The 15,968-nt window shown below is 42.0% G+C and overlaps 1 protein-coding gene across 1 annotated transcript in view; it reads left to right on the forward strand.

The window, feature by feature from the left end:
- Positions 1-7,243: 7,243 nt before the first annotated feature.
- FNDC1 (fibronectin type III domain containing 1) overlaps positions 7,244-15,968 on the forward strand; it is a 37,511-nt gene continuing 28,786 nt past the window's right edge. Inside the window, exons 1-6 of the mRNA XM_069852181.1 lie at positions 7,244-7,449; positions 9,160-9,258; positions 10,352-10,466; positions 11,689-11,876; positions 12,501-12,608; positions 15,526-15,714. Coding sequence (XP_069708282.1) covers positions 7,248-7,449; positions 9,160-9,258; positions 10,352-10,466; positions 11,689-11,876; positions 12,501-12,608; positions 15,526-15,714 — 901 coding nt within the window. The 5' untranslated portion in view covers positions 7,244-7,247. The remainder of the gene's footprint in view (positions 7,450-9,159; positions 9,259-10,351; positions 10,467-11,688; positions 11,877-12,500; positions 12,609-15,525; positions 15,715-15,968) is intronic.

The raw sequence follows: 15,968 nt of genomic DNA on the forward strand, positions 1-15,968 counted from the left end.
GTTGCATTTAGGAGAGGCCAACACAATAGGTTTTAAGTGTGGATGTTTTACAAAGGGTCTTACCTCATAAATGGAATTAATTTTAGAGTTGCCAGCTGAAGACTCAAAATGTAGTCCAATTTTTTTCCTATTCACTTATTTACTATATTTTTGCTACAAGTACAGCTGATAAGTTCATGGTGATAGAGCTTGGACACTTATGCAAGTATGTAGCATAAAGGAGTGTTATATCCCAACAAAATAGCTCTGAGATCTATGAAGCACAGATTGCTGAGGTGCTCTTCTAGCCCTGGTGGTGCGTTTTGGGAGGGAAGCTGCAGGGCATTTGTATACTTGAGTTGCTCAGCTCTGAAACTGGATTGCTCTTGCATATTGGCAGTGTCATGAGGTTATTAAATCAAAGGACAATTGCTTGTGCCTTGGGAGCCATTAAGGACTTATTAAGACAAAGATCTCTTTGAGGAGGGTGAATGAACTGATCGGTTTGGCACATTTTATTCAATTTTCCATACTATTATGTTTGATAAAGCAGCAGTAGCCTCAAATCCAAGGTTCAGAGTCAATCAGTCTTATTTGATGCTTAGAACTTAATTTTAATAATAGAAACAACAACAACCACCAAACAAAACTACAACAAAACAAAATAAGTAAAAAACCCCAGCAGTTTGCTCTTGTACTGTAGATGATGATTTTTGGTCAAGTTGCCCATGAAAGGATTTCATTTGCCAGCTGGCATTTTTAGCCTTTTGTAATGAAGGCAGTTGATCACTTTCTGATGAGTTCATTATCTCTAAGCAGGTACAACTTCTCTTTCAAGATGTTACTGTGCTTATGGCTGGGTCACTGTGCTCAGCCTCACAAACTTCTGTCTGAAGTGCAAAGAGAGGTTGGTGGATGTTTGTAGACTGCATCAATAATGTCTGTTGGCTGTACCAAACGTGTCCTCCCTGCAGCAGAACACATTTTATAGGTCCGGTCTTCCAGGCCTGAAATACTGGCATACAGAAGGAAAACGTAGAAAACATTTTGCTGACTTGGGAAGGCAAAAGCAAACATTTGTACCTAGACTTATGGTGGTAAATTGGAGCGCCTGATCTTTTGTAACCTCATGCTTCGACTGCTTTTTTGCACTTATATCTTAATAGGTTCAAGTTACTTAGGTTTTATTTCCCCACAGTTATAGATTGATTAGTAGAGGTCAGTACTTGCCTTTTCTTCTGGAGCTATTTTATGTTTTCCTTTGCTAGATAATTGATGAGGCCCTCTGAAGAATCTGTGTGATCTGGCAAGAGCAAGCTGCCTCCCTGTGTGGTTGTTAAGGGGATATTTTACCCTCATCTTAGACCTCATGTTCTGGACTTACATAATTTGTAAAATGTTCTCCCACAGTCCTGACATGCACAGAAACTTTGGCAATACAAGTGGACGTTTCAAGTGCAAAAAGTCAAGAGTGGAGCTTTAATCATCACAGTGTTTTTGGGGCCAAGATACTATATAGAAATTCCTGCAGCTGTTGATAATGTTGGAATTCTACCCTGAAGAGAGCACAGGGAATGGATCTTTCTCATTTCCCAGAACATAGAAAAGGATTTGATTTTATTTCAATTGCAGGTAGCTCTTTAGACAAGGTCTGAAGATGTATACCAGTTGATTTATTTGGCAGAGCAGAGGTCCAGAAAAGTGTTAAATCAATTTTGGAACCAAAAGAGAAAACCACAGTGATATTCACAGGGGCAAATAATGGGGAGAGTGAGGAAGAAATGATCTTCAGTTCAATCAAGATCTTGATAGCTGTTCCCAAAATTTATTAGAAAAAAAGGAGTTGAGAGTAAATGCACCTGTAGACTTAGCTTTTTCATTGATACTGATTTGGGACCTCATCCAGACTTTGTGGAAAGTTTCTGGTGTGCCAGAATAGGTGTTAATTGGTGTTAAATCAGGCAATTGCAGTCCTATACACTTTCATAAAGGTCATACCTACTGCCTTTAGTAGGAGAAACCACAGGTGCCTTAGTAGGTATCATCAGTGCAGCTTTCATGCTGATCCAAAATCTTGTCTTGGGGCTTGTTAGAGCATCACCCGCTGAGGATTCAAACAACCTGCCCAAGTTTAAACCGTTGTAAAAGGTAAGGAGAGATGTCTGGCATGACCATACCTGCAGGGAAGTGGTGGAAATGTTCCCCACTGCTCAGCAGCCCTAAAAGTGACCAGTGTCCTGGGCCATTTCTGGATACCCATTTATTCATATCTGAGTTGGACTCAACTGATCTGGATGGAGCTGTGGTATTGATGCTGGGAGTGAGCAGTGGTGCAGTGTATCCATCCTGTGATACGGGGATGCATTATGCCAGGCAGTGAGCAAAATATTGGGGTATCTGTTTGTGCTGGGTCCTCCTGTTGGTAAATCAACGACCTTCTGCATCACTGGGAGTACAAACTCACAGATATAATCTGATATGTCCTTTTTCCCTCTGGGAGGATGAGGTTTTATTTACAGATCTCCACACAATTGTTGCTGCGATTAGTGCACTTGTATTCCCAGTGGATATTTTTGCTTGAGTCAGGCAATTTTTATTGTTACATCATTCTGTTTGGAGGAGGCTGGAGTATTTGTGCAAGGTCCTGTTGAAGGTGGGTTTCATCCATGCATGTTCCTATTTCCATGTCACCTTTAATATTATTATAGTAGTTCTTTCACTGACTTGGATCTCCCCTGGTTCAACTCTTCCTCTCCACACCCCTTTTCTTGGACCTATTCTTGTCTCCCTCTGTCTAGGGCTCAAGGGATGCCTTGATGCAAGAAGTCTTGCTTTCTTTAGCCCGGCATGGCAAAAAAAATCGAGTGCCTAGTCTCTTGAGCAGATTCAGACCTTGCCATCTCCAAGTTCACATCAAGTGAATGGGATCCTAGTGATGCAACAAGGTGATGGAATGTGCCCTCATAGTGCTTGACCTGTGGTCACAGCATCATCTAATTCCTTTTTCATTAGCTGTGAATCGTTCAAGACTATTGTTCCTGCAGCATTCAATGTCCCCCGAGGAAGGGGCTTCTTTGAGAACTGAAGGTTTTAAATGATGCATGGAATTTATGAATTTATTTCTTCCTCTTTCCATCTCTTCCCTGATGAGTGTAGGACAATGTTTTTATTCTTTTTTTGTCTTTTCTTTTATTTTGTTTTTTTTTTCTAAAGATGAATGAGCCTGGCCAGCAGAAACATACTCTTGTCCTTAGGACACAGTGAGCTTTTCTTGTTGCTCAGCCTCCACAATCCCAGGGTTATCCTCCCTGTGGAAAATCAAGCTCTTTCCTGGAGCTAAGACAAGAAGAGGAGGGCATGGCAGGAGAGCTCTCAGGTGCAGGTTCTATGACAACAGGAGGCAGTGACTTGCTGTGTCATGGGGGACTTAAGCAGTGGGAAAGGTCCTGACTGGGGAGTGCTGGTGCTATGTCACGGCTGAGCCTGGAGGGACAGGAGCCCTGCAGGTGCTTGTACAAGGTGGAGTGAGCCTAAGTTCACCTTCTTCCTCTGTGTGGCTGAGGTCAAGGCCTTCAATCTTACCCCAGACTAGCCTGATGGCTCTCAGACTGTGGCCTCCAGCGGGGTGGGCAAGCTTCTTCTGCTGCTGTTTGTTTTAAATGAGAAACCCATTTGTTGTCAAACCTGGCACAGACTTCATGCAAAAATCCTAGGTTTGATGGATCGGCAGTTACCAGCAAAACCAGTTTAAACCATTCTCTGACTGCTCCATCCTGGATGCTTTCAGATTCCTGCCAGACAAACCATGACAAGGAAAGAAAAATAGAGGCTGGAGCTAACTATCGAAATGGGAACAATGGGCAGTAAAGTGTGGTGGTACCATGAGGAAAGTAATCAAAGCCTTAGAAAACCCTGGTTTTAAAATCTCAGCTGATCTCCTGCATTCAGCATTCAGGTCAATAAACTCCTTTTTGCCTAAAGCCACCTTTGTTTTAGACTGAATGCTTTCTGAATGGCTCTCTGGATGAGGTAATTCCTTTTGTATCTTTTGTCCCTTGCAACTCTCTATTTTAATTTCTGTTGGAAGCTGTGGTTTTGACTGGGGGAACAGAGTAGATCAGCTGCAGTGTCCCTCCTGGCCACCCTGGGCCAGTGAGCTCTTGGTGCTTGTGGCATATGGAGCCACTAAAAGAAAACCTGAACAATATGCTTGCAGTGCAGCCTGACAAGATGCTGGTGCCTAGGAGAGCTTGGCTGATTGAGAGGTGGTGTTACTCTCCTCTGGCCAGGGCTGGACTGCTTAGGAAGAATGTTAAGATCTTGGGAGGTGATGGCTACTTCTTCCACATCAGCTACAAGGAGAGGCTGTAGGAGTGGGGCTGGCCCAGTCTGACAAACGGGAGGATAGGGTGACATCCCCCAGCAGCCAACTGCTACTTGATTGGAGGCTGCAATGAAACCACCTTTTTGGTGGTGACAATGCATATGTAATGCTGTAACACTTGAGGAGCAGCTACGAGTTGCTGTTTTGGAGGTTTGGGTCAGACATTAGGAAAACATGTCAGAAGTAATGTGGCCAGCAGGACTGGGAAGTGATCATAGCCCTGTACTTGGTGCTGGTGAGGCCACACCTTGAATACCATGTTCAGTTTTGGGCCCCTTACTCCAAGAGCTGCTGGAGCGTCGGCAAAGAAGCTGGTGACAGGTATGGAGCACAAGTCTTACAAGGAGCCACTTAGGGAACTGGGACTGTTTAATGTGGAGAAGAGGAGGCTGAGGGGAGACCTTATTTCTCTCTACAACTACCTGAAAGGAGGTTGTAGTGAGGTGAGTATCAGTCTCTTTTGCCAAGTAGCAAGTGATAGAAAGAGAGGGAATGACCTCCAGTTGTGCCAGTGGATGTTTAGGCTAGATATTAGATGATATTACTTTACAGAAAGGGTTGCCAACCACTGGAACAGGCTGCGCAGGGAAGTGCTTGAGTCATCATCCTTGGAGGTATTGAAAAAATGTGTAGATGTGGTGTTTAGGAACATGGTTTTGTGGTGAAATTGACAGCATTACATTAAGGATTGGACTCAATGATCTTAAAGCTTAAACAATTCTATGATAAAAGTTTTCACCCTAGGTAGCTGGTGCAGCACTGGAACAGGTTGTGCCATCTCCATCCTGGGAGGTTTTGAAGAGTGAGCTAGGGAAAACTGGAGCTGGTCTCATCCAGCGTTGGAGATAGTTGATCTTTGAGCAGGATAGTAAGAGACCAACTTGAATCTTACACTCTTTGAGTTCTCCATGGTGCTGTGAATGAATGCTGCATGCTTATATGATCAGTGACTAACAGGCTTTTGAAACTGATGTTGAGCAACTGCTCAGGGGAATGAGAAAACTAAATCATATGGGAGGGAGCAGGTGGATTTCTTTAAGAGTGCATGATGAGAACCTTCCTTGAAAAGCAGTCAAGGAGCCTCATGAAACAACTGTATTTACTATATAGCAAAAAGCATTTACTGTTTGTTAAACACTTAGGATCAAATCCACTGCAGTGATCCAGCTATTCTACACTGTTCTGGCAGCACAAAGTGCCTGGAGAACCAGATTAACTGGTTTATTAATCTGGGTTTATAGCTGCTTTGTTTTGCTGGGGTGGTGCGGAGCAGCCAGAAGAGAGAAAATGCTGAAGTCCATGTGTTTTAATTGATGATCCATCTCTCTGTAGGCATAATAGAAAGTCAAGATTTACCATGCTGAGCTGCTGCCCAGTGTTTCAGTAGAAAAGCAGAATTTCATAGGAATGTGTTGTTCCCTGTGTTATACACCTCATCAGCACTGCAGCCATGCATTTCTCACAGGGATTTTAAGAGAAGCTCTACAAACAGCTTTGAGAGGTGGTATGGTTTCTTCCCAAGGGTAATTTAATAGAAGAAAGTTTTTTAGGACTGTGTAAGAAGATGCAAACTTGTCAGCAGATCAAGACCTGTGAGCAGTTTGGTTGTAGCAGGTGTCACAGAGAAGAAATGTTGGAAAAGGCCCTTCTTGTGTATATAGGGACACGCAGTCATCAGTACATGCTTAAAGTAAAATGTTTAAGTGCTGTCATGCATAAATATGAGCTCCTGATTTGGTGCTGGAAAGAGGATCTCACTATTGCTCGGACAGGGGGTACTTTGATGCGTTGTCTTTCATTGTCTGTCCAGGTCTGTGGTGGCTGTTGCTATCTAAGTCCCTAGTTTTCTTGTCATTGCTGTGATTGCAATAAGTGGCTTAGCCAATGTGTGAGAGGGTTTGAATACAGTGCGTAAAATTTGTGCTGGCAGGTTCATGTAACCTTGCACTTGATGGGATGGCACTGCTAGAAGAGAATGGAAGTGACCCACTTTGAGTGTGAAATGTAAAAGATAAGAGGCAAAATATTGCAGCAAGTGTGGAAGATCTCAGTCCTGGCTGGCACTGCCAGCATCTTTCTTCCCTCTGTCTGCTCTGCTCGCAGCCTGCGCAGTAGCATGGTGCAGGTCATGTGCAATGGGGAATGCCACAAAACCTGGAGATGCCATTCAGAGCAACCAAATTGGTTGCTGGAGTAATGCTTGCATCAGTCACATCTTAAAAGAGGACTGCTAATTTGCAAGCAAATATAAAAATAAATTGCACACATAAGGTACCTGTTACAGTGCGGGATACTCAAGGGATCATTTAATGGGAGTTTGGTAAGTCAAGAGTTGAAGCACATGCAGAACAGAGCTCTTAAATAGGAGGCTGTCAGAGAGCAGAACTGCCAGTAGTGGGATTAGGGGAAGAGAGCCTGCTCTTAATGTATATTACTTTCTAAAAGAAAGTTTAAAAATAGTAAAACAGTTCTGTGCTTCGTTTTACACTGACCTTTAGCACTTGCCAATAAAGTAACATACTGGAATTCCTGAAATAGGGAAAGGGGATTTAAAGGGAAAAGGAAAAGATTAATCAGGAAAGCTACAAGATATCCCCAGTTTCTGGCAGGAGTCCTTGTATTACTATATGTTTTTGCTTTCAGTGTCTTGCACCAGTCTGTCTGAAAAGCCTGGGAGAAGATACTATTAAGTATTGTACATCCCACTTGGAAAACTTGTTACTGCAGTTGGGTTTTTAGCAAAAATTTAGAAACTATAAAATTATGCCCTGATGTAATTCAATAGATGTGCTTGCAACAGACATACGTGGACTGTTATACATCATGTGCTTCATAATAACTGTGATGGGATTTGTGTATTTGCTTATTTTTTGAAGAGAAGGACATGCCAAACAGACCTTTGAGAATGCGCGCCCAGTCCTCAGATGGCAAATTATCTTTTCGGTGGAAGCCACCTTATGGAGCAGGCTTCAGGGGTCCACGTGGCAGATCCCAAGGTTACCTTCGTGGGTATGGAGAGAGCAGCCGAAGGATGAGCTATGCCCCCCTGCTGCAAGAGCGACAAAACCAAGAAGCAAGAAAACTAGGTGAGTCGCATTTTCCTGATACCACCTAGATGAGCTAGCACACTTCTGTAATCCCCTGTGGCAGCTAAGTGATCACAGATCACGTTATTGTAGCCTTCAAAATTTCTACTTCCTAAAAATGAAAATGCTTGCTAGAATTATGTTGTGTAATATGCTATTAACAGAAAACTATGATGACCAGTATATAAACTGAAGCAGAAGTCGATACTGTCTTAAATAGACACCATGTGCGAGTTAGTCTTATGAACAGCAGGGGGAAGAGCATAGATCAAATTCTCCTTACATGTGGCTGGGCCACTCTTACCCATTGTTTTGTGTCCTCTTCTCACACTTTGTTCCCCTACATTACTTCAGACCAGTGAGAACAAAAATAATTCTTTAATTAAACATATCCGCACTTACCATTAAAACGTTGATGGGTTCCATACTAGAGTGTTACATTCACGTGTCCATGTTCTCTGCAGTTCCTTCATGAGGTTCTGGTCACTGAGGGCTCCTGAAACAGTCAGGTTAGCCTCTTGTGTGGTCCCAGCCCTGTCACGCTGTGGTGGTTTGCACTTCTGCCCTAGATCGTGTGCCCTTGATTTAAAAGGTTTCCCATCCAATTGTATCAACAGGGCTTGCAAGAGTTTTGTTTCCTCAGAGGCTGTTTCCCTTTTCACTGTTTCTGTAATTTGCCTGTGTCGTGGCTAACCTGTCTCTGTCCTGCTGCGTGATCTTCTCTCTCCCAAGGAGGCACTAGGTCTGCAGTCATGAACCTTACTTCGATCCTCTTCTCACAAGCTTTGGCTGCTCTTTGTTGTTTGAGTGTGTTTGCTCGAGGTTAGGCTTCTTTCTCTCAGAATCTCTCCTGTAGGCTGGAAACCCATCCCATAGATGGTCTGATCTTGGGTTAAAAATGGATGATGATTTTGAAATCACGCATGGCTGCCAGAATTCCTGGCTTTGCAATGTAAATGTCTATGTCCCCTCTGTTTTGTGGGTTTTGCGTTATTTTTATCTCCATTTATTGTAAGAGAGGGAACTCCCTAGAGAACTTACCAATTATTCTACCTTTTCCTAAAGGAATATCTTACCTGTTTCTCATCCTTTCTCTAGTATCTCTTTACTTTTTTCATCTTTCTACACACTGCATGTGGAGGAGTGGCTCTGGTGTCCGTGCCAAGGTGGGAAGCTGGACACACGAGTGGAAGATGATCCCAAATTTGTTTATTGCCAGCATGTACCACTGCTCTGAGGGATGAGAGCCTGTCCAGGCAGTACAGAAGTCAATGGAAATCTTCTCACAGACTTAGTGGGAGTTCAGTAATGTACTTAATCTTGAAAAGAAATAACGAGTAACATGGTTTGGTGCATCTACTTCCTGTTTTCACTGCTTTTATACTATGTTTTCTTAAAAAGGGAAAAAAAATGCTTTTTAAATTACCAGCTTATCTAGAGAGTAACTCAAAACTATTGTAAAACTATTGGGTTTTAATATTAATAATATGCTTTTCTGCTTCTAAAATACCAATCTTACTGTTCTTACTGTATGCATATTGAAACCTCTGGCATAAAAGCAATGTATCTTAATAATTCACCTTTTGAGGAAGCTTCTCCTTTTGTATCTCAGAAAATAATACAACAGAGTTCTGCCTGAAAAGACAGGATTTTTTTTTTTGATGGGAAAGGTTACAGGAAAGTCTCTATTTTTTTTCCCCACTTGTACAGCCTCTGAGTCAGTTCATGTGGTTTCACTGCCATCAAGGAACTCCCAAGGACATAGCCAACCTGTCTATAGGTCATCTTTAACAAAGAGGAAAGTGACAGGTATGTTTCTTTCACATCAGCTGTCAATTCATGGAGACACTTGAACAAAATGAAATAGCTTTATGATTTTTAGACTGCAAGCCTTTTGATGCTGGAGTTGCTAGGTTTTTCTCCGTATGTTTCTCTGTGCATGCAGAGCTGGGTTTTGCAGTAACGTGCTACCCACTGAGGAGAAAGGCAATCCTTTCCTGGACTTCAGTCATACATGAGTTAGGTCCCCAGAGAATGCAATCGTACCAGAGTTTACTGGCCTTCTCTGAGACATCAGTATTTTTTCAGTGTTACTCTTCTGTAAAACTTGGGCTGGAAAGTTGTACCTTGTGGATTCCGTGCCTCTGGGAGGTTTGAGAATGGTTACTCTGACACTAGTAGTGTCATGGAGTAGAAAATCTTTCATGGGGCAGTAGGCTACACTGGAAAAACTCTAATGGACAGATGGAAACAGGAGTCTCATCAAAACTAAAAACCTCAAAAAAATCAGATAAGTTTCATTTAATTTTAAAGTCTTGTAAAATATTTGTGAAGGACATTTTGATATGTCAGAACAGCCCACTTTAGTGTTTTGGTTTTTTTTTTAATTTTTGCCTATATACCATAAAACAATGAAAAGCTGAATTCAAGCAACCTGTTCGAAGCGCTGAAAAATGTAAAATATGCAAGACTTCTCCCTTGTGAAAAATTTTTGACAGTCCCTGGTTCTATTGCCCTTCAATGTGGAACAAAATTTTAAAATCCAGAAAGTTTCATAAGGCAAAATTTCTGATCTCCAAGCAGCTCTAACAGTGACTTTGCCAGAGATCACAAATGCCAGTATCTTCATAAGAAAGGTATTTGCTGTAAGTAACAATTTGGGCACTGATAGAATACTGAAGGTCTGTAGAGTATATTAGTATGCTGATCTTGTAAACTGTCGACTAACGGAAGAAATGATGGGGTGTCATCAATAATCAATGCACTTGGTTTTCCGCTAATGTTGTAGTTGTTATTTTTCTGTGCTGTGTGTGTCATAACATCAGTTGAAGACAGCTACTTTTTTTTTTTAATGGGAACTCCAATATTGTTACTGAAATGCTATTTTGTTTTGCTGTTTCAGAGGAGGAAGAGGTGGAGGTGGCACAAGACATAACTGTTCGAGTTATGTCCTCGCAGTCTGTGCTTGTTGCCTGGACAGACCCGCTGTATGAAAAACAGAAGGTTGCCGCAAACAGGTAGTTAGGCTTGTTTTCTCTTCTGAATACATACTGAAGGCGAACTGCTACCAAAGCACTACTGATTGCTTTTGCATTTATTTAATTACAGTTGGTTTAGGGGCTAATTTAGCGTATAGTGTAGGAATTTGCATATCCCTTCCTATGACAGTGACTGGTAGGGGATACTTTAAAGAAGCTATTAGAAACCTGACATGGGTGGTTGTGATGCACCCTACTCGTCTCTCTGCACCCTGGTCTCTAGTATTTAGTAATCTGTGTAAGTACTGGACTACAGGGGTTTAGGTCCCTTCTGAACGTTGTCAATACTAACCAGCAATATTTTTGCTCTTCAAGTGCTGGTATATCACGACTGTTGGCAAATCCCCATGTGTGGCTGATGAAAGAAGGGGTGGGGATGGGGCACAAACCACAAAGAGGCAAAGCTGAGGTGTTGAGTTAGTTTGTCAGAACAGACTATATCTTCAAGAAGACCTTAGTGTGGCTGCAGGAAGCATCACTCTGTAATGGGAAAAATGCCCATCAGTGCCTCCTGCGTCTGCTGACCTTCCAGAAACCTGGTGCAGCTGAGGCCGAGCAGGTCAGGGTCTCTTGTGAGTGGGAGAGTGTGGCTCGCAGCAGCTTGCAGCAGCAGTTGGAGACAAAAATAAACAGAGAAATGGGCTGGAAACTGCCAAAGGTCTGAAAGCACAGGATTATGTTGCTCAGCCTGGGAACAGCAAAAGTCTGTGCAGCCCGGGACTGAAACGCCAAGGGGCACAGCAGGAGAAGTGGTAATTTTAGATGTTCTCAGTTTTGTTGTGGAAGCCATTATCTGGGCAGACATGTGGGAATTGAGCTGCCAGCACTGCTCTGGGAGCAAGGAAATCCCAGCCATCCGGCCATGCTTGCGGCCATGGGGTGGTGGGATAGTGGTGGAGCCCCCTGGGACATCTGGCTTGGTTCAGAAAGCCCTGCAGCTACCCTTGGGGCAGGAGATGTTTTGAGTAAGACGCTGGAAAGAGCGGTCCATCCCTTGCAGTAAAGGCAGTAAGGTTCCATTAAAGTGAGGCAGGTGCTTGAAAGATAATTGGCTCTTGGTCGTAGTAGTACTTGGTTGTTTGCATTTTGGTAATGTCCGAAGTAAGTCTGGCTGAGAGGAAAGCAGTCTTGTTTCTCTCTGATTCAGCTAATGCTAGGTTTCGACAGGTGAAATTTTATTTTTGTGTGTTTCTAATACCAGACAGTACAGTGTTCGCTATCGGGAAAAGGGGGAATCAGCAAGGTGGGATTACAAGCAGGTGTCCAACCGGCGGGCGTTGGTGGAAAATCTGCTGCCGGACACCATGTATGAGTTTGCCGTCCAAATCTTGGAGGGAGAAAAAGAAGGCAAATGGAGCGTATCTGTTTACCAACGGACCCCAGAGGCTGGTATGTTTTCAAGAGGTCCTTGGAGCAACACAAATCTTAAGATTTGAGCTGTGAAATGGGGCGAACTTGAAGGAAAGCAGAACAAGTGGTTGCCTCGAGCAGCAGATGGTTTGGGACACGGGAAAAGCCTCTATGCTGCTGTGTGCATCCCTGCAGTAGTATTGTGGTTACTCTTGTGGAACAACGAAAAAAGGGGGAGATGGTTTGGGTATTTCTAGGGGATGGGTCAGTGCTGTGGACTCCAGCTGCAGGCTGTGCTCCTTCCTTTGAGAGGAGCCGCCTGGCTGCTGTCCCTCTTTATGGTCAGCAAATTTAAATCCTGCCTCCACCATGGAGAATCTGTGGGGCTCCATTGGTACAGGGAAGTGGTCTATAACAACCAAATTACCACATCATTTTAGCTAAGCTGTGGTAGCAGTCTTGTGTAGACAACCTGTTCCTAAAAGTATGGAATAAAATTTCACAAAATGTAATACAGGCATGCATGCACCTGAGCCATATGTGCTCTTCACATCTGTCTTTGAATGGTCATATGGGAATTTCTGCTATGAGAAGGAACAAAAGGTGTATGCTGTGTAGGTCAACTTTTCTTTCTTGCCTCTCTGGCAAATGGATATTTCACAGCTCCTGCCAGTGCACCTGAAAACTTGGACGTTTGGCCACTGAAGGGGAAACCAACCTCTGTAGCAGCATCCTGGGATGCTCTTCCAGAAAGTGAAGGAAAAGTCAAAGGTAAGCACTGACTGTCAGTTTTTAACCCCCTCAAAGAACTGGTCTTCTTGAAGCCAGACTGCCGCTCTGCAGCAAGCTGGAACTGCTGACTGTGCCAGGAATTTTTCACCTCTTAATGGCATACCCCAAGCAAGATTTTCTTATTTCCAGCCCAGTATCTCTGCTCTGCCACTGGGAAGCCATCATCACCGTATGCCTGGGATGTCAAAGAGCTTCCCAGTGTGCCACGCATGCATGATTACCTCTTCTTCCATTAATAAGCAGGTCGAAATGGAGCCCAAGAAGGAAGTTTCCCAAAGGATTTGTAACAGTTAGGTGAAAAAGGAAAATTTGGGTAGTTCCAAGAAACTCAGTGGATTTATGCTGTATTTTATTTCTAGTTTATCACAGAAGGAAAGCCTCAACTTAAGAAGCAAGTGCAAATAGTGATTTTAACAGATACCACACATAAACCTTGTGTACTATAGCATTATTGTACATGGTCATAAAGCTAATTTGTTAGCTATTTACTTGCATCGAATTTTTTTAAAAGTGGCTTTCTGGGATTTTTTTTTGAACAGGCTGATTTTTTGGCCGCTCCTGTTCTCCAGTGGTTGACAATATTAAGCTTAACACAAGTTTCTGGAGGTGCCTTATCAGCACTGTAGCATCTCAGGATTTAAAAAAACCTTTGGCTTGGAGGGAAGTGTACCGTGTCTGCATACAAGGCTTAGTTTATGTGTTCTTCAGGGCAGTGGTGGAATTCCTTCCTCTTTGAAGTTAGTAGGAGTCTTGCCAATTGCTTCAATGGAGCTGCAATTGTGTCCAAAAATTATTTCCTGAAGTAGGGTCATGCAGGGACATTATCTGAAATTTCAAATCTGCTCCTAATTTCGAGCATTCTGTAGCCCTTTGTCCATTTTTGACTGCTGATCTTGAGATAATTTATCTAAGGCAATAATTTTTAAGATACCTGATATTCAAGGGCTAAATGCTTATACACATCAAAAATATCATTGTTTTTCTTGAGCATGAAGTATTACAGGAGTGGTCTTATTTTTAAACTAAATACATACAAAAATTATATTTATTCTGGTAAATAAAACCACTGAATTAGCAACTCTTAGTAATTTTGATAGCATGTGATAATCACGAATTTTTGTCTTTTGGTCATTTTGTTTTTCAATCCTGTCCTTTTATATATTTATATCACTTATTAAAGTAGTGGAAGAAAATGCCTTCCGGTAGCCATTTGAGAGTTAACAGAACTTACACTAGTGCCTCAGTAATTAAAGCAACTCTTGTGTATCTTAAAACAAACAAACAAAACCATTCCCAGGTTTACAATGTCACTGATTTTTCAGTTGAGCATTAAATGCATTTGCATGTAAAATATTGATGGTTTTTTTTCTTGATTTTGGTGATCTGTGTGTGACACATTTCTTAACACAATGAATATGGGATGGTTTTCAGAAAAAAAAGTAAGCTTTCTGTTTTTAAAAGTGTCACTATGTTCTAGAGTTTTCCTGTCATGGCACAGTGACTCGTCAAATATTGTTCTATTTCTTTCTGTAGAGAGAGTGCTGTCAGCCCTTGGAATTTATTTTCAAGGTCCTGTTGTTTTCCAATACCTGTGCTACCATTTGGCAATATGCAGTGCCATTATTTAGTGGTAGAAGAGTCTTTTTTGAGTAAGAACCTCAATCATCCAGGCATGAATTTTACCTACTGCTAAAACTTTACATTTCAGCTAAAACCCCACTAAGCAGAGACTCAGCTGGAAACACTTATATTTGACTGCAGTAATATTGTTTCCAATATTAAAATGCTTTGACATTTTCATGGGGATACCTCTTGGGCTCCAGCACTGCTGAGTAATGAGTATATGGCCTTTGAAGCTGGTAGAGTTTCACCGCAGTGGACTGTCAGAGCAGCTTTTGCATGACTAGGGCCTTATGGTACAGTACAATTATAGTTGTGTCAAGGCTCTGTTGGAAATGTAGGATAAGGATGTAATTAATAGTAATGAATAGTGTAATCTGATTTTAATACTGATGTCTTGAACAATAATTATGTGAATACACTGTTTTGTCCTTCCAAATAACTTGTGTGGGAAGACAACTTTTAGCATTTTTATTTGCTGTGGACGTGGCTAGAATCAGCAACACAATTGTGTGTTGTCCGCCATTGTAACTGAGTTATGTTTTGGAAAATATTCTCTGGGTCATGTGTTGTTGAGTGCAAATATCTTGGTACCTAATAATTAAGTTAAAAATTTCTCTTTTTCTCAGAAATTCTAAAACATGCTTGCAGTCCATCAGCTGTAACATCATGGGTATTCTGATTTTGGAGAACCACACTATCTAATATTTGCACTTTCAAACTAAATTTCCACAAGTAATTGATCAGTGCATATTTTCCTAGCAGTGTGCATACATATTTTCTATCTCCAGTGCATTTTCTTTTTGTAGCTTTCCTCTACTATTTCTGATTCAGGGCAGTTAATTTTTTTTTCAGAGGACTCATTTTTCCCCCCTTTATTAGTAGACGTCCAGAAATAATAATAATAAAAAAGTCTCCTGGTGCAGCACACCAAACCATGTTGCTGCTGGTGCTGTCTTCTGGCTGCTACTGGTGATTCTATATGCCAATGGACATTGTTGCTTATGTATTTTTCAAACATATTCTGTCTTACTCATTAGGTTATCAGTGTGACTTAGTTTTGTCTGTTAAGATGAACAAATGTTCAACTTATCTACATACATGTGTATATGTATCTCTCTCATGTCTTTATACTCCAGCTTTTGACTTGGCGTGCATTGCTAGTGTATTAATTTTAGTAATGCACGTTCTAATTCATCCTACCCATACAGTCTATCCGCTGGAAACAGGACTGTTTTCAGTTTCCTCCTTCCAACCGTCTGCCAAATCATTTCAGAATACATTCTTTCATACGCCCCGGCTCTCAAGCCATTTGGAGCAAAGTCCATCACCTATTCTGGAGCTACAACATCAGCCATAATAGATGGTCTGCAGGCTGGGGAGCGCTATATTTTCAAAATTCGTGCAGCAAACAGGAGGGGGCCAGGTCCTCAGTCTAAAGCCTTCAGTGTCGCCATTCCAGCAGGTGAGAACCAAGCTATGCACCAATTGCGTGCTCTGCACATTCTTGCCTTTGCCCCAGTTACTTTCATTCTTACAGACTTTTCTTAGCTTTTTCCTCCGCTCCGTCTGACCCATGGGAGTTTATTTCCCTAGTAGTGTTTCTGTTACTGCAGCATGCAAAAAGACATTTTATGGACTTCTAAAATATGTTCATACTATACTCTATTTCCTGCATAAAAGCAATGTAAGCTCTTATTATCTAAAGGCCAAAGAATA

This window comes from Phaenicophaeus curvirostris, chromosome 2 (genome assembly GCF_032191515.1).
Source record: "Phaenicophaeus curvirostris isolate KB17595 chromosome 2, BPBGC_Pcur_1.0, whole genome shotgun sequence".
Classification (NCBI taxonomy): domain Eukaryota; kingdom Metazoa; phylum Chordata; class Aves; order Cuculiformes; family Cuculidae; genus Phaenicophaeus; species Phaenicophaeus curvirostris.